Raw genomic sequence first — 27,688 nt, forward strand, 5'->3', positions numbered from 1 at the left:
AAATTGGAAAACTGGACAAACAAAAAAAATTAAAAATTCAAAAATTCAAAATCAAAGGTTACCAGAAAACAAAAATCGCAAAATTTTTATAATTTTTAAAAGAACGGGGATTTGTTGGGCTACACTTCAGGAACGGGAGAAGTTATATCAAAATAGCCTTCGACCAATTTTTATGAGCAGAAATCGTTAAGTAAAACCTATTTATAAATATTTGATGGCACGTTGTAAATCTTTCAAAAATAGTGCTTCCACAAAAACTGCGCCAGTCTTATTTACACAACAAACAAATTTTTGCAAACTATAGATAAAATTATTGTCAAAAAACATAATATTAACGCACTTCACCTTTATCTCTCTTTATCTAATTCTACGCCGATTTAGATTTTTCAGTTCTGGACAACCCACACAACATTATCACTTGAAAAATGATTCAATAAATTCACCAGATTTCGGCAATCCCATTCCAGAAAACTCCATCGAACCATCACAAACGAGCATGTTTTCAAAAGTTTTCTTGAGAGCTGCGACCTTTATAAGTCCGGCTAACTTTCGAATTGGTATCAAAACAACAAAAAAATGTGTGGGTTGAAACTTTGGAAGTTATGATTAATTCAACAACTGCTGCTCTGGAATGACACGCCCAATTTTTGTTGAAAAAATCAAGAAGATTACATAATGTTTATTTTTTATGCTTCGTACAATCAAAAAGTTTTGTTTTGTTTCGAGTTGAAATTTAATTTAAATTTTGATTCCCCGCTCGATGTTTATGTTAACTTTAAATTGTTTAAGATTTGTTGCCTTAATTAATAATGTAGGTATGTATGTATGTTAAAATAATCCACGTGGTTTTTTAGTAAGAGCGAACAAAAATATTTCGAGCTCGAGTTTGCTCGTTTCAGCGTGTTTTTTTTTTTAATTCATAAAACGAAAATTAACCAGCCGCCTTTGTTACACGTAATTATTGTTTACTCTCTTACATGAAACTTCGACAGCACCACAGCTGTTAATCCACGCAAATTCCAAGGCCTAAAAGGTTTAGAAAGTTGGTTCAAAATTAATCACGCGAGATTATGGATAAATTAGTTTTTAAGTTGAAGTTGTGATTATTTTATTGGATTAGGCACATTTTAGTGTTTGATGGGTGGGCGAATATTGGCCAGTTTAGGTGTTTCTCTGTAATTTCATGCAAAATTTTTCGGTGATAAATCCTAATCAAAACTATTAAAAACGAAATAGACAGGTTTAAAGCGTTGGCGTGTTTGTCGATTGAACAAAAGCTTATTCGGTCGACTTCCTGCTTTAATGAAAAAATAATTGACAATTTTGCTTGAAAGTATTGATTCGTTTTTTGCTGTGTAGATTTATGTGGAAAGGGGGCAATTTTGGTGGAAAAAACTGTCATAAAGTATTCAGCGTTCACAAATGGAAGTTGGAAATGTATCGGCGTTTGGAATTGGCATGATATTCTGATGATAAGTTTGTAGCTACTTTCAGCAGAGGGTAAAATAATTCTATGTTTGTTGTTTAATGACAATATTGTATAAATTTGGTATATACAAGGTGGTGCAATAAGGGAAAAAAAAGACAAAAAATGCGAAAAAAGTACGACAAAAAACGCGATTGCAGCTTTAATTTGTCAAGTTCCGTGATTCGTTTACTCGACAATGTTAAAATTTTGGAAAAAATTTCGAAACGGTTGAAGTTGATCGGTCAAAGCTATACATTTTCACGATATAATTAAATAAAATTTAGACATTATTACTATTATTTATAATGCTCAAATATGGTAAGTAACTATTAATACATGATAATCAAACCGAAAACCGTCGTACTAAAAACACGATGGTATTAAAAACAAAGCAATTTGTTTAAATATTGTTAAGTTAATCCTGACAATGTCTAATTTCCCGGCCAAAATATGAAAAATAATTTTTGCAATCTCATCGTTTACTCGACAAAGTTTAAATTTTGGGGAAATTTTCGAAGCGATTGAAGTTGGTCGATCAAAGCTATACATTTTCACGATATAATTAAATAATATTTAAATATAATTAATATTATTTATTATGTTTAAATACGATACGTATTAATATATGATGATTAAATCGAACACCGTTTTCTTAAAAACGCAAAGTTACTAAAAACAAAGCAATTTGTTTAAATATTATTAAATTAACCTCGAAAATTGCAATTTCCCGGCCAAAATAAGAAAGATAATTTTTGCAATCTCATCGTGACGTACGATGACGTCACTGTCACGTGAGCTACCTGTTCAAAGGTCGCATTTTTCGGCCCCTTGTGTTCAGTTTAGATTTCGGTTTGATGGCAGCAACATTGGAGCTCCGGTTTGGCTTATCAAAAGGAGACATACAAAGCCACAAAAAAGACAATAACAAAAGGAGAACAAAAAGATTACAAAAACAGAGAACAAAAAATTAACAAAAATAGCCGACTATAAAAAGTGACACAAGAAACGACAAAATGGACAAAGAAAATCATAATAGAGCAACACAAAAACAGAATTCAAAAAGAAGTGAGATAGAAATAACAAAAAGGTTACAAGAAAAAAACATCACAAGAAAGAAAATAAAAAAATACAAAAAGTTTACAAAAAAGGAGCAAAAATGCGAAGCAAAGGATTAAAAACCATTAAAAATGCGAAAAAAGGCCACGACAAGTAGTAAAAGAGAAAAAAAGGGAGTGAAAAAGCGATGATAAAAAAAGGAGGAACAAAAAAAGGAAACTTAAAAAACCGCTAAAAAGTCCACAAAAAGGGCCAAAAAACAGAGGACAAGAAAATTCAACAAAAAATTTCATTAAAAAAATTACAAAAAGCATAAAAAGTGCTAGGGGAAAAAAACAAAATAATTCACAAAAAAAATAAAAAGGGCAAAAATTCACAAAAAAAGGGCGACAAAAAATGTGAAAACAAACACAAAAACGTCCGTAAAAAATACAAAACGTAATTAAAAAGGGGGCCAAAAGTGGGACTAAAAGGAGCGAGTCAAAAAAAGACGACAAAAAAGGTCACAAGAAATGCGACAAAAAAATTGTTCAAAAAAGGTTATAAAAACGCGATTAAAATTCAACAAAAAAAAATAGGACTACAAAAAGAAGCGAGATTAAAATAATGAAAAAAGAAACAAACATCACAAAAAAAAATCAAAAACGACAAAGAGAAAAGGTGACAAAGAAGTAACATGAAAGAGAAAAAAAAGACGTCAAAAAATCCATAAGAAACGGCTACAAGAAACAGATTATAACAAATCCACAAAAAAGTTCATAAAAAAAGTAACAAAAAAAAAGGTTATAAAAAAGCAACAACAAAATAACTTAAAATCGCTACCAAAAGGGACAAACAAAGCCGCAAAAGTTAAAAAAGATCTGTAAACAAGAGGACAAAAAAGCGACAAAAAATCCACAAAAAAAGTTATAAAAACTAATCAAAATCAATGAAAAAGGGGACTACAAAAAATGACACAAGAGACGGTAAAAAAGACAAAAATTCAACTAAAAAAAATTCACAAAATAAGGAAGAAAAAAGTCACTACAAAAAAAGTAAGAAAAAACAACCAAAAATGACTACAAAAAGAGCCAAAAAAGTTCAGAAAAAATGCACAAAAAAGGCAACAAAATGCCGCAACACAGGACAAAAAACATAAAAAATGTGAAAAAATCACCACAAAAAGTACCTAAAAAGGGACCTAAAAATGCCATTAAAATGAGTGAAAAATACCGAGTAAAAAGGTTAAAAAAGTGCGACATAAAAGAGTCAAAAAAGGTGAAAGAAGAGAACAAAAAAACAACAAAAAGCATATAAAAAAGGCTACAAAACGGAGAGGACAAGAAAATTCAACAAAAAAGTTCATTAAAAAAAACAACAAAAAAAAAAGGCGACTACAAAAAGTGAACAAGAGACCACAAAAGAGGACAAAAAAATAAATAAAAAAAGTTCATAATAAAGCAACAAAAAACCAAGTACAAAAAAAGTGAGATCAAAATAATTAAAAACGACTAGAAAAGGGGACAAAAAAACATCAGAAAGAATAAAATAACAAAGCACAAAATGTTTACAAAAAGGCGGCAAAAAGTGCGAGAACAATTGTGGCCAAAAAGGGAGTTAAAAAACGGTGAGAAAAAAGGGTCTAAAAAAATTATACAAGAGACGATAAAAAAGGACAAAAATCCAACAAAAAATTCATAAAAAAACACAAAAAAGTAAATACAAAAGAAGTGAGAAAGAACAACCAAAAACGGATACAGAAAGAGACAAATGCCTCACAAAATAATGGAAAAAGTCACGACAAAAAGTACCTAAAAAGAGAACCAAAAATGCGAGTAAAATGAGTCAAAAACACCGACTAAAAACGTCCCAAAAATTGCGACAAGAGTGAAAAAAAAAATTGGTAGCAAAAAGGTGACAAAAGAAAACAACAAAAAAAAAACAACAGTCTCCAAGAAAGACAACAAAAACAGAGGACAACAAAAATCGACAAAAATAGTTCATAATAAAACAACAAACTATAAAAATGGCTAGAAAAAGACAAAAATTCCAGAAAAAAGAAAATAAAAAGAACATAAAATAACAAAAAAGCCGACAAAAAAATGCGAAAATAAAGGACAAAAACATTTGTCAAAAAAATGCAAAAATTAATTAAAAAAAAAAAAAAAATGCGACCAAAAGAAGGTAGTCAAAAAAAGAAAACAAAAAAGATCATTGAAAAAATGCGACAAAACAAAGAGTCCAAAAAAAGGTTACGAAAAAGCGACAAAAATTCCACAAAAAAATTGACCATTGAGGTGACAAAAAACAAAAAAACAAAAACAAAACCAGTTACTAACAGATAAATATGCCACAAAAATAAAATAAAAACGGACAAAGAGTTTACAAAAAGAGGTGACAAAACATGCGAAAACAAAGGACATAAAAATCATTAAAAAGAAGCGAAAAAAGTGACCACAAAAAAGAAGGGAAGGGAGTCAAAAACAGGTGAGAAAAATGTATGATTAGGATACCAATTTTAGAAAAAAATTAAGAGCAATTCTGCTATAAATCGTTTATTTATATATCTACTAATAAATCTGATTCCACTTTATTTCAAAATAAACAAAAAAGGTGACTACAAAAATAGGCAAAACACACGATTAAAAAAAACAGGGCAAAAAATACCCCGAAAACACACAAAAAATAAAAATAAAAGTGATAAAAAACGACAAAAAAAAGGCTAGAGAAAGGTACAAAAAAATACAAAAAAGAAATAAAACAAACAAAGGAGCATTATTTTCGAAAATTTCAATTACATTTACTAAGTAAAATTTTGAGGTGATGTCATTAAATTATTTGTGGGGATGATCAGACAAATTTGGTTAGAATTTTACCATCTACACGATATTCCCAAATTTCATGAAGACAGACACAGAGAGAGAGGGACACATACGACCGATTAACGAAAATGGGAGACCTATTTTTTCACGCTCTAGGGGCCATAAAGCATCAATAACACATATAAGTAGCTAGCTTACGTCCGGGAAGTAACAAACATTGTACATTAAGGAAAACTTGTCTTAATTGGTAAAACAAAAAGAGTGCTGTGACTAATTTTATAGCCTAAACAGTACAATAAAATTATACTAAAACAACAAAAAATGAGCAACATGAAAATCATAGTAAAAAAAATGAAAAAGTAAAATGACGTTTTTTTGAACATTTATGGCAGATGTTTGTCAAAATTCAACTTCATTGGAATTTTTTTTTTTAACGACAACATGACTGCAAATAATTATTTAGAACTTTGAAAAACGATTTAGGCGACCATAATTCTGTGCTTCTTTTAGAAATTTAAAATTTGTGTTCAAATTTGTATTAAAAAAAAAACGTCTCACCCGCCAAATGTAGCCAATTTTTATCTCATTCCCCAACTCGAAAAAAATTACCGCCTCTTCGCACAATTATTCAATACAACCCTACCCCGTACATGAATGAATACAAATAACCGCAAAAACCTCCCGACCTTCCCCGTCACTCCATTAACCCAAAATGAAAACATCCCCAAACTTTTTCCCCCGCACGATGATAAACGAGCGAGTTGGCATTCACGTGTCCAAAATAAAACCAGATAAAACCATGTGCTCTCCACCCCCAACCCCCGTCCGGCGGCATCCCCGATTCCCAAAATCCACACCGCGTCATTAACCTGTTTCGGGCTTCTCCAGCACCGGCGCCGGCTCCTTCTTGTCGTCGTCGGCGTCCTGGCGCTGGTTGCTCTTGGTGCAGCAGTAGCAGCAGAGGGTAGCCAGTTTGCGCGCCATGCGTTAAGCCCCGTGCCCACTGCACTCATCTATCGCGTGATGATCGATAAGGCATGCAGGATAATCGCGAAGGACGATCCAGGCGCGCTCGAAGCCGACGGCCGACTGACGGGGATGTGCCGCAAGCGCGATTTTATACGGGGAGAAAACGGCGTCGAGGCGCCTGCAGCCGTCAAACATCACGGGCCAGGTCAGCCGAAACGACGCTGCTTCCGGGAGGCGCAGCGAAAAGGGGCGCTCGGATGGGGGTTCGGGTTTTGGGTTTTTATTTCGGCGAAGACAGGATTGGAATGTCGTCGAGTGTCTCATTTATGAAATACGTGGAAATATGTGTGACGGTCCATTTTAAAAAGGAGAATGTGATGGCATTTATTAATTGTTTCCTTCGAGAGAGCGATGACGTCATTTTATTCAAAAACGAGGATGTTATATTAGGTGTCTTTGATTTAATATTCGTGTATGGATGTAGAGAATGACAATGGAAAATATCTGGCGCGGGTAAGCAACATAATTTGTAAGCGAGTCGTCCTTGGCAAAGATTCAGAATGTCGGCGATTAAACCACATTAATAAATGTCAAGAAATGACAACTGTAAAAGCAAAAATGGCGGACACTTATTAATCACATTTTTCAATTAAATAAGTGTGAGGTTACATGAAAAACTAGTACCCGATTAATTAATGCCAAAAATGTATTTATTTTATTTTAGTTTATTATAAGCATAAATCAACCAACGAGAATCCCCAAAATTACTTCGAAATCTAGAATCCAGCGGTTCCCGAAATTCTTTCCATTTTTTCAAAATCAAAAAACAGGGAGTCCCCCTGATTCTTTTAAAATTTTCTAAAATCAACACAAGGGATCCCTGAGATTCTTTCCGACATTTTCAACATCAAAATACCAGGACCCTCGACAATCTTTAAAATCCTTTCAAAAATTAGAAACGAGGAGTTCTCAAGATTCTCTGAAACTTTTTCGAGGTCAAAATACCGGGAGTCCCCGAGATTACTTTAAACTTTAACAAAATCAAAACACCCGGGATTCCCGAGATTCTTTCAGACATTTTCAAAATCAAAGTATCAGAAACCAACGACAATCCTTCAAATTCTTTCGAAATCTAGAACCCAGGGGTTCCCGAGATTCGTTTCTCTTTTTCAAAATCAAAAAGCCGGGAGTGCCCGAAATTCTTTTCACTTTTTCAAAATCAAAAAACTGAGAGTCTCCGAGATTCTTTTAAACTTTTCCAAAATCAACACAAGGGATCCCTGAGATTCTTTTCGACATTTTCAACATCAAAATACCAGGACCCTCGACAATCTTTAAAATCCTTTCAAAAATTAGAAACGAGGAGTTCTCAAGATTCTTTGAAACTTTTTCAAGGTCAAAATACCGGGAGTCCCCGAGATTCCTTTAAACTTTAACAAAATCAAAACACCCGGGATTCCCGAGATTCTTTCAGACATTTTCAAAATCAAAGTATCAGAGACCAACGACAATCCTTCAAATTCTTTCGAAACCTAAAACACAGGGGTTCCCGAGATTCGTTTCTCTTTATCAAAATCAAAAAGCCGGGAGTGCCCGAGACTCTTTTCACTTTTTCAAAATCAAAAAACTGGGAGCCTCCGAAATTCTTTTAAACTTTTCCAAAATCAACACAAGGGATCCCTGAGATTCTTTTCGATATTTTCAACATCAAAATACCAGGACCTCCAATAATCTTTAAAATCCTTTAAAAAATAGATACGAAAGTTCCCGAAATTCTTTGAAACTTTTTCAAGATCAAAATAACAGGAGTCCCCGAGATTCTTTTAAACTTTTTCAAAATCAACACAAGGGATCCCCGAGATTCTTACAGATATTTTCAAAATCAAAATACTAGAGACCAAAGAGAATCCTTAAAATGACTTCGAAATCTAGAATCCAGGGGTTCCCGAGATTCTTTTCACTTTTTCAAAATTAAAAAAAAACGGGAGTTCCTGAGATTCTTTTAAACTTTTCCAAAATCAACACAAGGGATCCCTGAGATTCTTTTCGACATTTACAACATCAAAATACCAGGACCCTCGACAATCTTTAAAATCCTTTCAAAAATTAGAAACGAGGAGTCCTCAAGATTCTTTGAAACTTTTTCAAGGTCAAAATACCGGGAGTCCCCAAGATTCATTTAAACTTTAACAAAATCAAAACACCAGGGATTCCCAAGATTCTTTCAGACATTTTCAAAATTAAAATATCAGAGACCAACGACAATCCTTCAAATTCTTTCGAAATCTAGAACCCAGGGGTTCCCGGGATTCGTTTCTCTTTTTTAAAATCAAATAGCCGGGAGTGCCCGAGATTCTTTTCACTTTTTCAAAATCAAAAAACTGGGAGCCTCCGAGATTCTTTTAAACTTTTCCAAAATCAACACAAGGGATCCCTGAGATTCTTTTCGATATTTTTCAACATCAAAACACCAGGACCTCCAATAATCTTTAAAATCCTTTAAAAAAATAGATACGAAAGTTCCCGAAATTCTTTGAAACTTTTTCAAGGTCAAAATACCGGGAGTCCCCGAGATTCCTTTAAACTTTAACAAAATCAAAACACCCGGGATTCCCGAGATTCTTTCAGACATTTTCAAAATCAAAATATTAGAGACCAAAGAGAATCCTTACAATTACTTCGAAATCTAGAATCCAGGGGTTCCCGAGATTCTTTTCCCTTTTTCAAAATTAAAAAAAAAAACGGGAGTTCCTGAGATTCTTTTAAACTTTTCCAAAATCAACACAAGGGATCCTTGAGATTCTTTTCGACATTTTCAACATCAAAATACCAGGGCCCTCGACTATCTTTAAAATCCTTTCAAAAATTAGAAACGAGGAGTTCTCAAGATTCTTTGAAACTTTTTCAAGGTTAAAATACCGGGAGTCCCCAAGATTCATTTAAACTTTAACAAAATCAAAACACTCGGGATTCCCAAGATTCTTTCAGACATTTTCAAAATTAAAATATCAGAGACCAACGACAATCCTTCAAATTCTTTCGAAATCTAGAACCCAGGGGTTTCCGAGATTCGTTTCTATTTTTTAAAATCAAAAAGCCGGGAGTGCCCGAGATTCTTTTCACTTTTTCAAAATCAAAAAACTGGGAGTCTCCGAGATTCTTTTAAACTTTTCCAAAATCAACACAAGGGATCCCTGAGATTCTTTTCGATATTTTCAACATCAAAATACCAGGACCTCCAATAATCTTTAAAATCCTTTAAAAAATTGATATGAAAGTTCCCGAAATTCTTTGAAACTTTTTCAAGATCAAAATAACAGGAGTCCCCAAGATTATTTTAAACTTTTTCAAAATCGACACAAGGGATCCCCGAGATTCTTACAGACATTTTCAAAATCAAAATATTAAAGACCAAAGAGAATCCTTAAAATTACTTCGAAACCTAGAATCCAGGGGTTCCCGAGATTCTTTTCACTTTTTCAAAATAAAAAAAAAAACGGGAGTTCCTGAGATTCTTTTAAACTTTTCCAAAATCAACACAAGGGATCCCTGAGATTCTTTTCGACATTTTCAACATCAAAATACCAGGACCCTCGACAATCTTTAAAATCCTTTCAAAAATTAGAAACGAGGAGTTCTCAAGATTCTTTGAAACTTTTTCAAGGTCAAAATACCTGGAGTCCCCGAGATTCCTTTAATCTTTAACAAAATCAAAACACCCGGGATTCCCAAGATTCTTTGAGACATTTTCAAAATCAAAGTATCAGAGACCAACGACAATCCTTCAAATTCTTTCGAAATCTAGAACCCAGGGGTTCCCGAGATTCGTTTCTCTTGCTCAAAATCAAAAAGCCGAAAGTGCCTGAGATACTTTCCACTTTTTCAAAATCAAAAAACTGGGAGTCTCCGAGATTCTTTTAAACTTTTCCAAAATCAACACAAGGGATCCCTGAGATTCTTTTCGATATTTTCAACATCAAAACACCAGGACCTCCAATAATCTTTAAAATCCTTTAAAAAAATAGATACGAAAGTTTCCGAAATTCTTTGAAACTTCTTCAAGATCAAAATGCCAAGGAGTCCCTGAGATTCTTTTAAACTTTTTCAAAATCAACAGAAGGGATTCCCGAGATTCTTTCAGACATTTTCAAAATCAAAATATTAGAGATCAAAGAGAATCCTTAAAATTACTTCGAAATCTAGAATCCAGGGGTTCCCGAGATTCTTTTCACTTTTTCGAAATAAAAAAAACGGGAGTTCCTGAGATTCTTTTAAACTTTTCCAAAATCAACACAAGGGATCCCTGAGATTCTTTTTGACATTTTCAACATCAAAATACCAGGACCCTCGACAATCTTTAAAATCCTTTCAAAAATTAGAAACGAGGAGCTCTCAAGATTCTTTTAAACTTTTTCAAGGTCAAAATACCGGGAGTCCCCGAGATTCCTTTAAACTTTAACAAAATCAAAACACCCGGGATTCCCGAGATTCTTTCAGACATTTTCAAAATCAAAGTATCAGAGACCAACGACAATCCTTCAAATTCTTTCGAAATCGAGAACCCAGGGGTTCCCTAGATTCTTTTCACTTTTTCAAAATCAAAAAACTGGGAGTCTCCGAGATTCTTTTAAACTTTTCCAAAATCAACACAAGGGATCCCTGAGATTCTTTTCGACATTTTCAACATCAAAATACCAGGAACTCCAATAATCTTTAAAATCCTTTAAAAAAATAGATACGAAAGTTCCCGAAATTCTTTGAAACTTTTTCAAGATCAAAATACCAGGAGTCCCCGAGATTCTTTTAAACTTTCTCAAAATGAACACAAGGGATCCCCGAGACTCTTACAGACAATTTCAAAATCAAAATATTAGAGACCAAAGAGAATCCTTAAAATTACTTCGAAATCTAGAATACAGGGATTCCCGAGATTCTTTTCACTTTTTCAAAATTAAAAAAAAAAACGGGAGTTCCTGAGATTCTTTTAAACTTTTCCAAAATCAACACAAGGGATCCCTGAGATTCTTTTCGACATTTTCAACATCAGAATACCAGGACCCTCGACAATCTTTAAAATCCTTTCAAAAATTAGAAACGAGGAGTTCTCAAGATTCTCTGAAACTTTTTCAAGGTCAAAATACCGGGAGTCCCCGAGATTACTTTAAACTTTAACAAAATCAAAACACCCGGGATTCCCGAGATTCTTTCAGACATTTTCAAAATCAAAGTATCAGAGACCAACGACAATCCTTCAAATTCTTTCGAAATCTAAAACCCAGGGGTTCCCGAGATTCGTTTCTCTTTATCAAAATCAAAAAGCCGGGAGTGTCTGAGATTCTTTTCACTTTTTCAAAATCAAAAAACTGGGAGTCTCCGAGATTATTTAAACTTTTCCAAAATCAACACAAGGGATCCCTGAGATTCTTTTCGATATTTTCAACATCAAAATCCCAGGACCTCCAATAATCTTTAAAATCCTTTAAAAAAATTGATACGAATGTTCCCGAAATTCTTTGAAACTTTTTCAAGATCAAAATACCAGGAGTTCCCGAGATTCTTTTAAACTTTTTCAAAATCAACACAAGGGATCCCTGAGATTATTTCAGACATTTTCAACATCAAAATATCAGACACCCCGGAGAATCTTTAAAATCATTTGACAAATTAGACACGAGGAGTCGTCGAGATTCTTTTAAACTTCTTCAAAATCAAAACACCCGGGATCCCCAAGATTGTTTCAGACATTTTCAAAATCAAAATATCAGAGACCAACAAAAATCCTTAAAATTTCTTCGATATCTAGAACCCAGAGGTTTCCGAGATTCTTTTAAACTTTTCAAAATCAACACAAGGGATCCCTGAGATTCTTTCAGACATTTCCAACACGAGGAGTCCCCGAGATTCTTTTAAACTTTATCAATATCAACGAGAATGTTTAAATTTCCTTCGAAATCTAGAACTCAGGGGTCCCCGAGATACTTTTAGCTTTTTCAAAATCAACACAAGGGATCTCTGAGATTCTTCATTTTCAACATCAAAATACCACATACCCTTAAGAATCTTTAAAATCCTTTTGAAAATTACACACGAAGAGTCCCCGAGATTCTTTTAAACTTTTACAAAATCAAAATGCCTGGAGTTCCCGAGATTCTTTCAGATATTTTTAAACTCAAAATCTACAACCCAGGAGTCTCCGAGATTCTTTTCACTTTTTCAAAATCGAAATACCAGTAGCCCCCCGATTCTTTTAAACTTTATCAAAATCAAAACATATAGGGTCTCCAAGACTCCTTCAGACATTTTCAAAATCAAAATATCAGAGGCCCCCGTGAATCTTTAAATTCTTTCAAAATTTATAGAACCCAGGAGTCTGAGATTCGTTTAAACTTTTGGAAAATCAAAACATCCGAGATCTCCAAGGTTTTCTCAGACATTTTCAAAATGGAAATACTGGAGTTTTTGAAATTTTTTCAAAAATTAGGCACCAGAAGTCCCCGAAATCCTTTTAAGCTTTTTCAAATTCAAAACACCTGAGGTTCCCGAGATTCTTTCAGAAATTTTCAAAATTAACATTCTAGAGGCCTACAAGAATCCTTCAAATTCTTTCAAAATCGAGAGTCCAAGGGTGCTCGAGATTCTTTTAGACCTTTCTAAAATTAAAACACCAGGAGTTCCTGAGATTCTTTTAAACTTTTTCAAAATCAGACCACCATGTGACCCCGAGATACTTTCAGATATTTACAAAATCAAAACACCAGAAGCTCAGAGACTCTTTAAAATTCTTTCATAATCTAGAGTCCAGGGATCCCTGAGATTCTTTTAAACTTTTTTAAAATCAAAACACCCGGGATCCCCGAGATTCGTTCAGACGTTTTCAAAATCAAAATACCAGAAACCAATGAATATCCTTAAAATTCTTTCAAAATCTAGAACCCAGGCGTCCTCGAGATTCTTTGAGACATTTTCAACACCAAAATGCCAGAGGCCCAGGAGAATCTTTGAAATTCTTTCAAAAATTAGACACCAGAAGTCCCCGAGATTCTTTTAAGCTTTTTGAAAATCAAGACAGCTGAGGTCCCCGAGATTCTTTCAGAAATTTTCGAAATTAACCTATAAGAGTTTACCGAAAATCGCGACAATTCTTTCAAAATCTAGAGTCCGGCGGTCGGCGACATTCTTTTAGATTTTTCAAAATCAAAACACCAGGGGTCCCTGAGATTCTTTCAGATATTTTCAAAATCAAAACACTTGAGGCCCCCTGGAATCTTTGAAATCCTTTCAAAACCAAGATTCTTTTAGACTTTTTCAACATCAAAACACCAGGAGTTCCTGAGATTCTTTTAAACGTTTTCAAAATCAAAACACCAGGTGTCCCTGAGATTCTTTCAGATATTTTCAAAACCAAAACACCAGAGCTCCCAGAGAATCTTTAAAATATTTTCAAAATTAAACACCGGGAATCGTTGAGATTCTTTCAAACATGTTTAAAGTTGAAACACCAAGGTTTCTTGAGATTCTTTCAAACTTTGTCAAAATTAAAACATCGTTCCCCAGAAATTCTTTAAAATTCTTTTAAAAATGGGTTCCTTAGATTCTTATAAACTTCTTCAAAAACAAAACACCAGAGACCCCAATGTTATTTAAAATTATTTCAGAATCTAGTGTGCAGGGGTCTCCGAGAATCTTTTAAACTTTTTTAAAATCAAAACACCAGGTGTCATTGAGATTTTTTCAGACATTTTCAAAAACAAAACACCAGGAATCCTCAAGATTCTTTGAAACCTGTTTAAAGTTGAAACACTAAGGTTTTCTGAGATTTTTTCAAACTTTGTCAAAATTAAAACATCAGTCTCCAGAAATTCTTTAAAATTCTTTCAAAAAGGGGTTCCCTGGATTCTTATAAAATTCTTCAAAAACAAAACACCAGAGACCACAATATTGTTTAAAATTCTTTCAAAATTTAGTGCTCAGGGGTCTCCGAGAATCTTTTAAACATTTTTAAAATCAAAACACCAGGTATCATTGAGATTCTTTCAGATATTTTCAAAAACAAAACACCAGGAATCCTCGAGATTCTTTGAAATCTGTTTAAAGTTGAAACACCAAGGTTTTCTGAGATTCTTTCAAACTTTCTCAAAATTGAAACATCAGTCCTCAGAAATTCTTTAAAATTCTTTCAAAAAGGGGTTTTCTGGATTCTTATAAACTCCTTCAAAAACAAAACACCAGAGACCCCAACATTGTTTAAACTTCTTTCAAAATCTAGTGCTCGGGGGCTCCGACAATCTTTTAAACTTGTGGGTATCGTTGGTGATTTAAAAGCGACGGTACGGTTTTTAGATTTTATTTCGTTGTTTACTGTTCGAGGGTGCCAGGGAGAAGAAGGAAGGGTGTTTAAAATGGTACACAGGTAAGCTCGGATTTGAAGAGGTGGAAGTAGGTAAAGAAGGGTTTAGAAAGTTCCAGAAGCGAAAAGAGAAAGTATGAAGAAGTGTAGGGCAGGTAAACGAAGGATAGGAAATATTTACATTTATACAAATATTACGAATGCCCTCAGGTAGAACACCTGATTTTGTGGGAACGGTTGTTCCTACAAACTTTTTTAAAATCAAAACACCAGGTATCATTGAGACTCTTTGAAACCTGTTTAAAGTTGAAACACCAAGGTTTTCTGAGATTCTTTCGAACTTTGTCAAAATTAAAACATCGGTCCCCAGAAATTCTTTAAAATTCCTTTAAAAATGGGTTCCTTAGATTCTTATAAACTTCTTCAAAAACAAAACACCAGAGACCCCAACATTGTTTAAAATTCTTTCAAAATCTAGTGCTCATGGGTCTCCGAGAATCTTTTAAACTTTTTTAAAATCAAAACAGCAGGTATCATTGAGATTCTTTCAGACATTTTCAAAAACAAAACACCAGGAATTCTCGAGATTCTTTCAAACCTGTTCAAAGTGGAAACACGTAGGTTTTCTGAGATTCTTTCAAACTTTGTCAAAATTAAAACACCAGTCCCCGGAAATTCTTTAAAATTGTTTCAAGAAGGAGTTCCCTCGATTCTTATAAACTTCTTCAAAAAAGAAACACCAGAGACCTCCAACATTCCTTAAAATTCTTTCAAAATCTAGTGCCCAAGAGTGTCCGAGAATCTTTTAAACTTTCTGAAAATCAAAACATCAGGTGTCCCTGAGATTCTTTCTGATATTTTCAAAATCAAAACACCTGAGGCCCTCTAGAATCTTTGAAATCCTTTCAAAACCAAGATTTTTTAGACTTTTTCATAATCAAATCACCAGGAGTTCCTGAGATTATTTTAAACTTTATCAAAATCAAAACACCAGGTGTCCCTGAGATTCTTTCAGACATTTTCAAAATCAAAACACCAGGAATCGCCGAGATTATTTTAAACTTGTTTAAAGTTGAAACACCAAGGTTTTCTGAGATTCTTTCAAACTTTGTCAAAATTAAAACATCGGTCCCCAGAAATTCTTTAAAATTCTTTCAAAAAGGAGTTCCCTCGATTCTTATAAACTTCTTCAAAAAAGAAACACCAGAGACCCCCAACATTCCTTAAAATTGTTTCAAAATCTAGTGCCCAGTAGTGTCCGAGAATCTTTTAAACTTTTTGAAAATCAAAACACCAGGTGTCCCTAAGATTCTTTCAGATATTTTCAAAATCAAAACACCTGAGGCCCTCTAGAATCTGTAAAATCCTTTCAAAACCAAGATTTTTTAGACTTTTTCATAATCAAATGACCAAGAGTTCCTAAGATTATTTTAAACTTTTTCAAAATCAAAACACCAGGTGTCCCTGAGATTCTTTCAGACAATTTCAAAATCAAAACACCAGGAATCGCCGAGATTCTTTAAAACCTGTTTAAAGTTGAAACACCAAGGTTTTCTGGGATTCTTTTAAACTTTGTCAAAATTAAAACATCGGTTCCCAGAAATTCTTTGAAATTCTTTCAAAAAGGAGTTCCCTCGATTCTTATAAACTTCTACAAAAAAGAAACACCAGAGACCACCAACATTCCTTAAAATTCTTTCAAAATCTAGTGCCCAGGATTGTCCGAGAATCTTTTAAACTTTTTGAAAATCAAAACACCAGGTGTCCCTGAGATTCTTTCAGCTATTTTCAAAATCAAAACACCTGAGGCCCTCTAGAATCTTTGAAATCCTTTCTAAACCAAGATTTTTTTTAGACTATTTCATAATCAAGTCACCAAGAGTTCCTAAGATTATTTTAAACTTTTTCAAAATCAAAACACCAGGTGTCCCTGAGATTCTTTCAGACATTTTCAAAATCAAAACACCAGGAATCGCCGAAATTCTTTCAAACCTGTTTAAAGTTGAAACACCAAGGTTTTCTCAGATTCTTTCAAACTTTGTCAAAATTAAAACATCGGTCCCAGAAATTCTTTAAAATTCTTTCAAAAAGGAGTTCACTCGATTCTTATAAACTTCTTCAAAAAAGAAACACCAGAGACCCCCAACATTCCTTAAAATTCTTTCAAAATCTAGTGCCCAGGAGTGTCCGAGAATCTTTTAAACTTTTTGAAAATCAAAACACTTGGTGTCCCTGAGATTCTTTCAGATATTTTCAAAATCAAAACACCTGAGGCCCTCTAGAATCTTTGAAATCCTTTCAAAACCAAGATTTTTGTAGACTTTTTCATAATCAAATCACCAGGAGTTCCTGAGATTATTTTAAACTTTTTCAAAATCAAAACACCAGGTGTCCCTGAGATTCTTTCAGACATTTTCAAAATCAAAACACCAGGAATCGCCGAGTTTCTTTCAAACCTGTTTGAAGTTGAAACACCAAGGTTTTCTGAGATTCTTTCACACTTTGTCAAAATTAAAACATCGGTCCCCAGAAATTCTTTAAAATTCTTTCAAAAAGGAGTTCCCTCGATTCTTATAAACTTCTTCAAAAAAGAGACACCAGAGACCCCCAACATTCCTTAAAATTCTTTCAAAATCTAGTGCCCAGGAGTGTCCGAGAATCTTTTAAACTTTTTGAAAATCAAAACACCAGGTGTTCCTGAGATTCTTTCAGATATTTTCAAAATCAAAACACCTGAGGCCCTCTAGAATCTTTGAAATCCTTTCAAAACCAAGATTTTTTTAGACTTTTTCATAATCAAATCACCAGGAGTTCCTGAGATTATTTTAAACTTTTTCTAAATCAAAACACCAGGTGTCCCTGAGATTCTTTCAGACATTTTCAAAATCAAAACACCAGGAATCGCCGAGATTTTTTCAAACCTATTTAAAGTTGAAACACCAAGGTTTTCTGAGATTCTTTCAAACTTTGTCAAAATTAAAACATCAGTCCCCAGAAATTCTTTAAAAATCGTTCAAAATCTAGTGCCCAGGAGTCTTCGAGAATCTTTTAAACTTTTTCAAAATCAAAATACTAAAGGACCTGACCTGACCTGACAATCTTTAAAATTCCTTCAAAATCAATAACCCAAGGGTCCTGGAAATTAAAAAAAAATCAAAATCAACACAGTACGGGTTCCTGAGATTCTGTGAGACGGTTTCAACCTTAAAATACCAGAGACTCCCGAGAATCTTTAAAATTCCTTCAAAATCCAGAGCCCAGGGTCCCCGAAATTTTTTTAAACTTTTGCAAAATCCAAACACCAGGAATCCTCGAAATTCTTATAAAACTTTTTGAAAATCAAAAAACCAGTGGTCCTTGAAATCTTTTCAAATTTAACCAAAAATCAGAACTTTCCTTAAAACACCAGAACCCTCCTAGATCCTTCAAATTTATAAAAAAAACACACCAGGAATCCCCGAGATTCCTTGAAAATTTCAAAAATTATTCTAACTGGTCTCAATCTCAACCATGAAAGTTTGGGCATCAAATTTTTTGCCGATGAAGCGTAGTTTCGTCTCGATGGTTTCGTGGAACAGCTAGAGGAGGAAGAACTGTAACATCCATTCTTCCAACAAGATAATGCCACAGCTGATACAGCAAATCCGACCTTGAACTTTTTAAACGAAGTTTACGACAGCAGAATAATTAGTTGAAATTTATGGCCATCCAGTTTTCCAGACTTAACAGGTCCCGACTTTTCCCTTTTTCCTATCTCATGAATAATGTATACAAAAATCAACCACAAAACTTGCGGGAATTGGAAACGGCTATCGCCAGATAATTGGGAATTATTACGCCTGAAATGCCCGTCCGGGTTTCTGAGAACCTGAACGACGCATCCGCTCATGGCTGAAAAACGATGGACCACAATTTCAGCACATTTTGTAAAATTTTATGACCTAAAAATCGTTTCAGCTTCAATAGTGTCAACTTGACATTTGATAAATCAACATTTTGTGCATGCCCAACTTTGACCATTTTTTTCCATTTCGCTGTGTTTTTGAGACAAAGGAAGCTAAGCGAAGGCAAAAAATATATATTGGAGATTTGGCTTCATAGAAATTGGCACATTTGAAAATGATCTTTTATTGAAATTAGATATAGTTCAACGACAGCACAGAATCGAATTAATCGGAAAATGAATTGAGTGACAGCTCTGTCTTAAAAAGCCAACTCAGAAACTCGATAAAAGTCCGTTTGTACGCGAGATTCGAAATCTGACACCCCTCGCTGAAAAGTGATGTTCTGTTGCCATCCTTGACTCGTACAAATCGGTTAATACAAAGCGGAATATTTCTGAAAAAAGTTTACCAGCGTGAAGTTCACCCCAGCGCTTTAGAAAGCTTATCGCAACAATTTATTTCACCCTATTAATATAATTCCAACAAAAGCGCATTTGATTTATTCCGCGAGCACCGACGTCATTATTTATCAACTAACTAAATAATTCTGAAAAATCCGATTTTTCGTACACCGAAAATAATTTATTTAATTAAAAACGCGCTTTCCGGGCCCCATATTCCATCACCGCATTCCGTCACGTACAAGGATAAGCGCAGGACAAAGGGGGGAATCCGGTGAAACATCGCAGCAAGCAATGAAAATTAATGGTGCACGACGAGTACTCGTGTAATCGCCAATTTTATCGCCCTTCTTGTCGATGAGGGTTGGCGCGTATTAATTTTTGTTCGGGCCCTTTTGTCCTAGCGCCGTTGCTTCAGGTGCTCTTCCGCGAACAAAACGAATCAATCCGGTAATTGGATCCAATTTAGGTGAATGATTGATGACTTTAACTTTTAGCGGGGGGAGGTGACGCTTCCATCATAGCGACTTTTTAACTTGAGTGATACCTGATACGGCTACATTATAACAAATTGCGTTGTGAGGTCAGTTTACGGTGTAATGGCGATTAATATTCATGGAGGCGTTTTTCACGAGATTAAAAAAGGGGCGCCGAGGACTACAAGCGGAATACGTAAGGGATAGTTAATATTTAGTTTTGGGGGTGGAGTTTCGTCAAAAATCGCGTTTTTTCGCCGGATTCATTAATTATTGGCGGGGAGATGTGACGGGCTGGGTTAGTGGGGGTTATGCGGAAATGATGCTTCGGTATCTCCCGTTTCGTTTATTTGTTACCTAGAGAAGATTGTTAACAGATGGCTGCGAGTGACAGCGTTAAAAGCTGCGAACGAGAGGGAATGTTGAAAGGTAAACCGAAACAATTTTTGTCGGATGTTCGGTATGAATGTAAGACGATTTTTCCGATAAATATTTTTCAAATCCGTTCTAGTTTCGCGCTGATGTGGATTTTCGTACATCAAAGCAAGAGTTCTCACGATTATTTTAAATTCTTTCAAAAATAAAACAGCAGGCGCCATCAAGATTCTTTCAAACTACAGTAAAACAGTATAATCCGAACATCCATTAACCCAAAAATTCTCAAAAATATAGCCTGTTTATGGTAACAGAGCAATATTTTTGGAATATTCGCTGTGAATCCGGATTTTTTGAAATTCATAAAAACTGGGACAGTTCAATGGGCGATTCTGGAAAAACGGTTCGAGTTATCGAAGAAATGAGGCCGAAATTTGCACAAGGTATCATTGCGGAAAATTCCATTTTTGCAAAAGTCATTTCAAAATTCTCCAAAAACTCAGAGTTATAGATCTTGACGTGCTGATTCCAAAAATATAGCGTGTTAATTCTAAAATCGTAAAATTGAAAAAGTGAAAAATTTTAGCAATGATAATTATTATTAAATTATTACATTCTTCAAATTTTGAATGAAATGAAAACTAGAAAAATTAAAGAAGCGAAGAAATGGAGAAACTGAAAAATCTAAAATTGGAAAGAAAAAAAATTAAAAAACGTAGAAGTTGAAAAACCGAAAATTGAATACCGAAAAAGTGCAAATCGAAAGATTGAAAAATCCGAAAACTTAAAATTTTCATATCGGAAGAAAGAAAAATTGAAAAAATTAAGACAATAAAAATATGAAACGAAAAACTGCAAATCAAAAAATTGAATTTGGAAAACCCAACAATTGTAAAATCGAAAAATTATAGAATCGTCAAAATGTAACATTGAGACATGGAAAAATTGAAACATTAAACATTGAAAAACTGAAAAATTAAAAACCGAAAAATTGAATAAATGAAAGTTTTTAAAATCCAGTCCTTGAAAAATGGAAAAATTTTAAAAATTATAATTATTATTAAATATCTTACATTAATTCTTAAAATTTTGAATGAAATGAAAACTGAAAAATTAAAGAAACGAAGAAATGAAAAATCGAGAACTGAGAAGAAAAATTTAAAAATTTAGAAGTTGAAAAAATCGAAAAACTGAAAAATTGCAAATTGAAAACTTGCAAAATCAAAAACCTGGAAAAAGGAAAAATTGAAAAACCGAAAAATTTTAAAAATAAAAAAATAAAAATATGAAATGAAAAATTCCAAATCGAAAAATTGAAGAAACGTAAATCTGAAATATTGAAAAACAAGAAACCAAGCAACTTAGACATTGAAAAAAATTAATGAATAGAGAAATTGGAAATGAGAAAAAACGCGAAAGCGCAAAATTGGAAAACCCAATTGTAAAATCGAAAAATCATAAAATCATCAAAATTGTAAAATCAAAAAACTAACACTGAGACATCGAAAAATTGAAACATTAAATATTGAAAAACTGAAAAATTAAAAACCGAAAAATTGAATAAATGAAAGTTTTTAAAATCCAGTCCTTGAAAAATGGAAAAATTTTAAAAATTATAATTTTTATTAATATTCTTAAAATTTTGAATGAAATGAAAACTGGAAAAATTAAAGAAACGAAGAAATGAAAAATCGAGAATTGGGAAGAAAAATTAAAAAATATAGAAGTTGAAAAATCGAAAAACTGAATACCGAAAAATTGCAAAACCTAAAAACTGGAAAACGGAAAATTGAAAAACCGAAAAATTAAAAAAATAAAGAAAACAAAAATGTGAAATGAAAAATTGCAAATCGAAAAACTGAAGAAACAAAAAAATGGAAAATTGAAAAATTGTAAATTAAAAATTTGAAGAAATGAAAAACTGAAAAAATTGAATTGAAAAAAAAAATTAAAAAATTAGAACATTGAAAAATCAAAAAATTGTTAAAATAAAATAAAAAACCGAAACGAAAAATTGATGGATCCTAAAATAGAAAAAATAAAACTTGAAAACTCGAGAAATTGTAAATCTAAAAATTGTAAAAAAAAACAAAATTGAAAAATTGCAAATCGAAAACTGAGAAACGAAAATCTGAAATACTGGAAATGAGAAAAAACGCGAAAGCGCAAAATTGGAAAACCCAACAATTGTAAAATCGAAGAAATATAGAATCGTCAAAATTCTAAAGTTGAAAAAGTGTAACATTGAGACATCGAAAAACTGAAACATTAGATATTGAAAATCTGAAAAATTATCAACCGAAAAGAAAAATTCAATAAATGAAAGTTTTTAAAATCCAGTCATTGAAAAATGGAAAAATTTTTAAAATTATAATTATTAGTAAATATGTTACATTAATTATAATTCTTAAAATTTTTAATGAAATGAAAACTCGAGACTTGAGAAGAAAAATTATAAAATTTAGAAGGTAAAAAATCGAAAAACTGAATACTGAGAAATTGAAAATCGAAAAATTGAAAAATCCAAAAACTGGAAAAAGAAAAATTCAAAAACCGAAAACTTTTAAAAATAAAGAAAATAAATATATGAAAAGAAAAATTGCAAATCGAAAAATTGAAGAAACAAAAAACTGGAAAATTGAAAAATCGTAAATTAAAAATTTGAAGAAATGAAAAACTGAAAAAATTGAAATTGACGAAACAACAAATTATAAAATTGGAACATTAAAAAATCGAAAAATTGTAAAAATAAATAAAATAAAAAACCAAAACGAAAAATTGATGCATCGTAAAATTGAAAAATTAAAACTCGAGAAATTGTAAATCGAAAAACCGCAAAACCTCAAAATTGTAAAAACAAAATTGAAAAATTGCAAATCGAAAACTGAAGAAACGAAAATTTGACATATTGGGAAACAAAAAATCTAGCAACTTCGAAATTGAAAAAAATTAATGAATAGAGAAATTGGAAATGAGAAAAAACGCGAAAGCGCAAAATTGGAAAGCCCAACAATTGCAAAATTGAGAAATTATAGAATCGTCAAAATTGTAAAGTCGAAAAAGTGTAACATTGAGACATCGAAAAACTGAAACATTAAACATTGAAAATCTGAAAAATTAAAAACCGAAAAATTGAATAAATGGAAGTTTTTAAAATCGCGTCATTGAGAAATTTTTAAAATTATAGGAGTAATTATTATTAAATATGTTACATTAATTATAATTCTTAAAATTTTGAATGTAATGAAAATAGAAGAATTAAAGAAACGAAGAAATAAAAAATCGAGAATTGGGAAGAAAAATTAAAAAATTTAGAAGCTGAAAAATCGAAAAACTGAATACCGAAAAATTACAAATCGAAAAATACAAACACTGGAGAAAGGAAAAATTGAAAAGAAGAAAAATTTTAAAAATAAAGAAAATAAAAATATGAAATGAAAAATCGCAAAACGAAAAATTGGAGAAACAAAAAAAACGGAAAATTGAAAATTTGAAGGAACGAAAAATTGAAGAAACTGAAATTGAAAAAACAAAAAATTATAAAATTGGAACAATGAATAATGAATGGAGAAATTGGAAATGACAAAAAACGCGAAAGCGCAAAATTGGAAAACCTAACAATTGTAAAATCGAAAAATTATAGAATCGTCAAAATTGTAAATTCGAAAATGTGTAACTTTAAGACATCGAAAAATGGGAGCATTTTAAAATTATAATTGTTATCAAATATGTTACATTAATTATTATCATTCTTAAAATTTTGAATGAAATGAAAACTAGAAAAATTAAAGAAACGAAGAAATGAAAAATCGAGAATTGAGAAGAAAAATTAAAAAATTTAGAAGTTGAAAAATCCAAAAACTGGAAAAAGAAAAATTGAAAAACCGAAAACTTTTAAAAATAAAGAAAATAAATATATGAAATGAAAAATTGCAAATCGAAAAATTGAAGAAACAAAAAACTGGAAAATTGAAAAATTGTAAATTAAAAATTTGATGAAATGAAAAACTGAAAACATTGAAATTGACAAAACAACAAATTATAAAACTGAAACATTAAAAAATCGAAAATTTGTTAAAATAAAGAAAATAAAAAACCAAAACGAAAAATTGATGCATCGTAAAATTGAAAAATTAAAACTCGAGAAATAGTAAATCGAAAAACCGCAAAATCTCAAAATTGTAAAAACAAAATTGAAAAATTGCAAATCGAAAACTGAAGAAACGAAAATTTGCCATATTGGAAAACAAAAAATCTAGCAACTTCGAAATTGAAAAAAATTAATGAATAGAGAAATTGGAAATGAGAAAAAGTGCAAAATTGGAAAACCCAACAATTGCAAAATTGAGAAATTATAGAATCGTCAAAATTGTAAAGTCGAAAAAGTGTAACATTGAGACACCGAAAAATTGAAACATTAAATTTTGAAAAATTGAAATGAATGTTTTTAAAATCCAGTCACTGAAATATGGAAAAAAAATTTTAAATTATTATTAAGACCCACCACTGACCCGGAAATGACCGGCATTCAGGCAAGACTTCTATCATTACGGGTACTAAGACCAAGTAATGATATGAATTGATTATAATTATAATATATATAATATTATAATATTATAATATTATAATTATTTATTATTTATAATTTATTATTATTATTATTAATTATAATTATTATTATTAAATATGTTACATTAATTATAATTGTTAAAATTTTAAATGAAATGAAAACTAGAAAAATTAAAAAAACGAAGAAATGAAAAATCGAGAATTGAGAACAAAAATTAAAAAATTTAGAAGATAAAAAATCGAAAAACTGAATACCGTGAAATTGCAAATCGAAAAATTGAAAAATCCAAAAACACTGGAAAAAGGAAACATTGAAAAACCGAAATATTTAAAAAATAAAAAAAAAATAAAAAGGTGAAATGAAAAATTGCAAATCGAAAAATTGAAGAAACAAAAAATGGAAAATTGAAAAATTGTAAATTAAAAATTTGAAGAAACGAAAAACTGAAAAAATTTAATTGAAAAAAAAATTATAAAATTAGAACATTGAAAAATAGAAAAATTGTTAAAATAAAATAAAAAACCGAAACGAAAAATTGATGGATCTTAAAACAGAAAAATTAAAACTTGGAAACTCGAGAAATTGTAAATCGAAAAACCGCAAAATCTAAAAATTGTAAAAAAAAAACAAAATTGAAAAATTGCAAATCGAAAACTGAGAAACGAAAATCTGAAATACTGGAAATGAGAAAAAACGCGAAGGCGCAAAATTGGAAAACCCAACAATTGTAAAATCGAAAAAATATAGAATCGTCAAAATTGTAAAGTCGAAAAAGTGTAACATTGAGACATCGAAAAACTGACACATTAAATATTGAAAATCTGAAAAATTAAAAACCGAAAAATTGAATAAATGAAAGTTTTTAAAATCCAGTAATTGAAAAATTGAAAAATTTTGAAAATTATAATTATTATTAAATATGTTTCATTAATTATAATTCTTAAAATTTTTAATGAAATGAAAACTAGATAAATTAAAGAAACGAAGAAATGAAAAATCGAGACTTGAGAAGAAAAATTATAAAATTTAGAAGTTAAAAAATCGAAAAACTGAATACTGAGAAATTGAAAATCGAAAAATTGAAAAATCCAAAAACTGGAAAAAGAAAAATTGAAAACTTTTAAAAATAAAGAAGATAAAAATATGAAATGAAAAATTGCAAATCGAAAATTTGAAGAAACAAAAAACTGAAAAAATTGAAATTGACAAAACAACAAATTATAAAATTGGAAGATTAAAAAATCGAAAAATTGTAAAAATAAAGAAAATAAAAAACCAAAACGGAAGATTTATGCATCGTAAAACTGAAAAATTAAAAGTTGAAAAATCGAAAAATCGCAAAATCTGGAAATTGTAAAAACAAAAACAAAATACAAAATTGAAACATTGCAAATCGAAAACTGAAGAAACGAAAATCTGAAATATTGGAAAACAAGATATCAAGCAACTTAGAAATTGAAAAAATTAAAATAAAAATCAAAATTGTAAAGTCGAAAACTGAAAAATTAAAAACCGGAAAATTGAATAAATGAAAGTTTTTAAAATCCAGTCACCGAAAAATAGAAAAATTTTAAAGTTATAATTATTATTAAATATGTTACATTAATTACAATTCGTAAAATTTTGAATGAAATGAATACTAGAAAAATAAAAGAAACGAAGAAATGAAAAATCGAGAATTAAGAAGAAAAATTAAAAAATTGAGAAGTTAAAAAATCGAAAAACTGAATACCGAGAAATTGAAAATCGAAAAATTGCAAAATCCAAAGACTGGAAAAAGGAAAAACTGAAAAACCGAAAAATTTTAAAAATAAAGAAAATAAAAATATGAAATGGAAAACTGCAAATCGAAAAATTGAAGAAACAAAAAATGGAAAATTGAAAAATTGTAAATTAAAAATTTGAAGAAACGAAAAACTGAAAGAAATGAAATGGAAAAAACAAAAAATTATAAAATTGGAACATTAAAAAATCGAAAAATTGTTAAAATAAAGAAAATAAAAAACCAAAATGAAAAATTTATGCATCGTAAAATTGAAAAATTAAAAGTGGAAAACTCGAGAAACTGTAAATCGAAAAACCGCAATATATAAAATTTGTAAAACCAAAACACAAAATTGAAAAATTGTAAATCGAAAACTGAAAAAACGAAAATCAGAAATATTGGAAAACAAGAAATAGCAAGTTAGAAATTGAAAAAATTAATAAATAGAAAATTGGAAATGAGAAAAAACGCGAAAGTGAAAAATTGGAAAGCCCAACAATTGTAAAATCTAAAAATTATAGAATCGTCAGAATTGTGTAGTCGAAAAACTGAAACATTGAGAGATCGAAAAATTGGAACATTAATAAATATCAAAAAACTGAAAAATTAAAAACCGAAAAATTGAATAAATGAAAGTTTTTAAAAATCCAGTCACTGAAAAATGGAAACATTTTAAAAATTATAATAATTAAATATGTTACATTAATTATAATTGAAACGAAAACTAGGAAACTTAAAAAAACGAAGAAATGAAAAATTAAGAAACTGAAAAATCGAGAATTGAGAAAAAAAGTTAAAAAATTTAGAAGTTGAAAAATTGAAAAATTGAATAGCGAAATATTTCAAATCGAAAAATTGAAAAATCCAAACACTGGAAAAAGGAAAAATTGAAAAACCGAAAAAATTTGAAAATAAAGAAAATAAAAATATGCAATGAAAAATTGAAGAAACAAAAAAAAACGGAAAATCGAAAAATTGCAAATTGAAATTGAAAAAACGAAAAATTATAAAATTTGAAAATTGAAAAACCGAAATATTATTAAAATAAAGAACATAAAAAACCAAAACGAAAAATTTATGCATCGTAAAATTGAAAAATTAAAAGTTTTGAAAACTCGAGAAATTGTAAATCGAAAAACCGCAAAATCAAAAATTGTAAAAACAAAAAAAACAAAATTGGAAAATTACAAATCGAAAACTGAAGAAAGGAAAATCTGAAATACATATTGAAAAACATGAAATCAAGCAATTTAGAAATTAAAAAAAATGAATAGAAAAATTGGAAATGAGAAAAAACGCGAAAGCGCAAAATTGGAAAACCCAACAATTGTAAAATCGAAAAAATATAGAATCGTCAAAATTGTAAACTCGAAAAAGTGTAACACTGAGACATCGAAAAATTGAATCATTAAATATTGAAAAACTGAAAAATTAAAAACCGAAAACTTGAATAAATGAAAGTTTTTAAAATCCAGTCCTTGAAACATGGAAAAATTTTAAAAATTATAATTATTAT

The 27,688-nt window shown here is 31.0% G+C and overlaps 1 protein-coding gene across 2 annotated transcripts in view; it reads right to left on the reverse strand.

The window, feature by feature from the left end:
• The window catches only part of LOC135132449 (cytochrome b5 reductase 4), a 160,441-nt gene that overhangs the window by 86,089 nt on the left and 46,664 nt on the right, over nt 1–27,688 (reverse strand). The window contains exon 1 of one of the 2 annotated variants that reach the window (XM_064060546.1): nt 6,195–6,400. The exons of the other annotated variant lie outside the window; for it this stretch is intronic. Coding sequence (XP_063916616.1) covers nt 6,195–6,309 — 115 coding nt within the window. The 5' untranslated portion in view covers nt 6,310–6,400. Of the gene's footprint in view, nt 1–6,194; nt 6,401–27,688 lie in introns of those variants that run through there. 2 annotated transcript variants of the gene reach the window in all.

This window comes from Zophobas morio, unplaced genomic scaffold (assembly GCF_036711695.1).
Source record: "Zophobas morio isolate AGI-343-1 ecotype UQ-CSIRO unplaced genomic scaffold, CSIRO_AGI_Zmor_V1 ptg000021l, whole genome shotgun sequence".
In the NCBI taxonomy this organism is placed as follows: Eukaryota; Metazoa; Arthropoda; class Insecta; order Coleoptera; family Tenebrionidae; genus Zophobas; species Zophobas morio.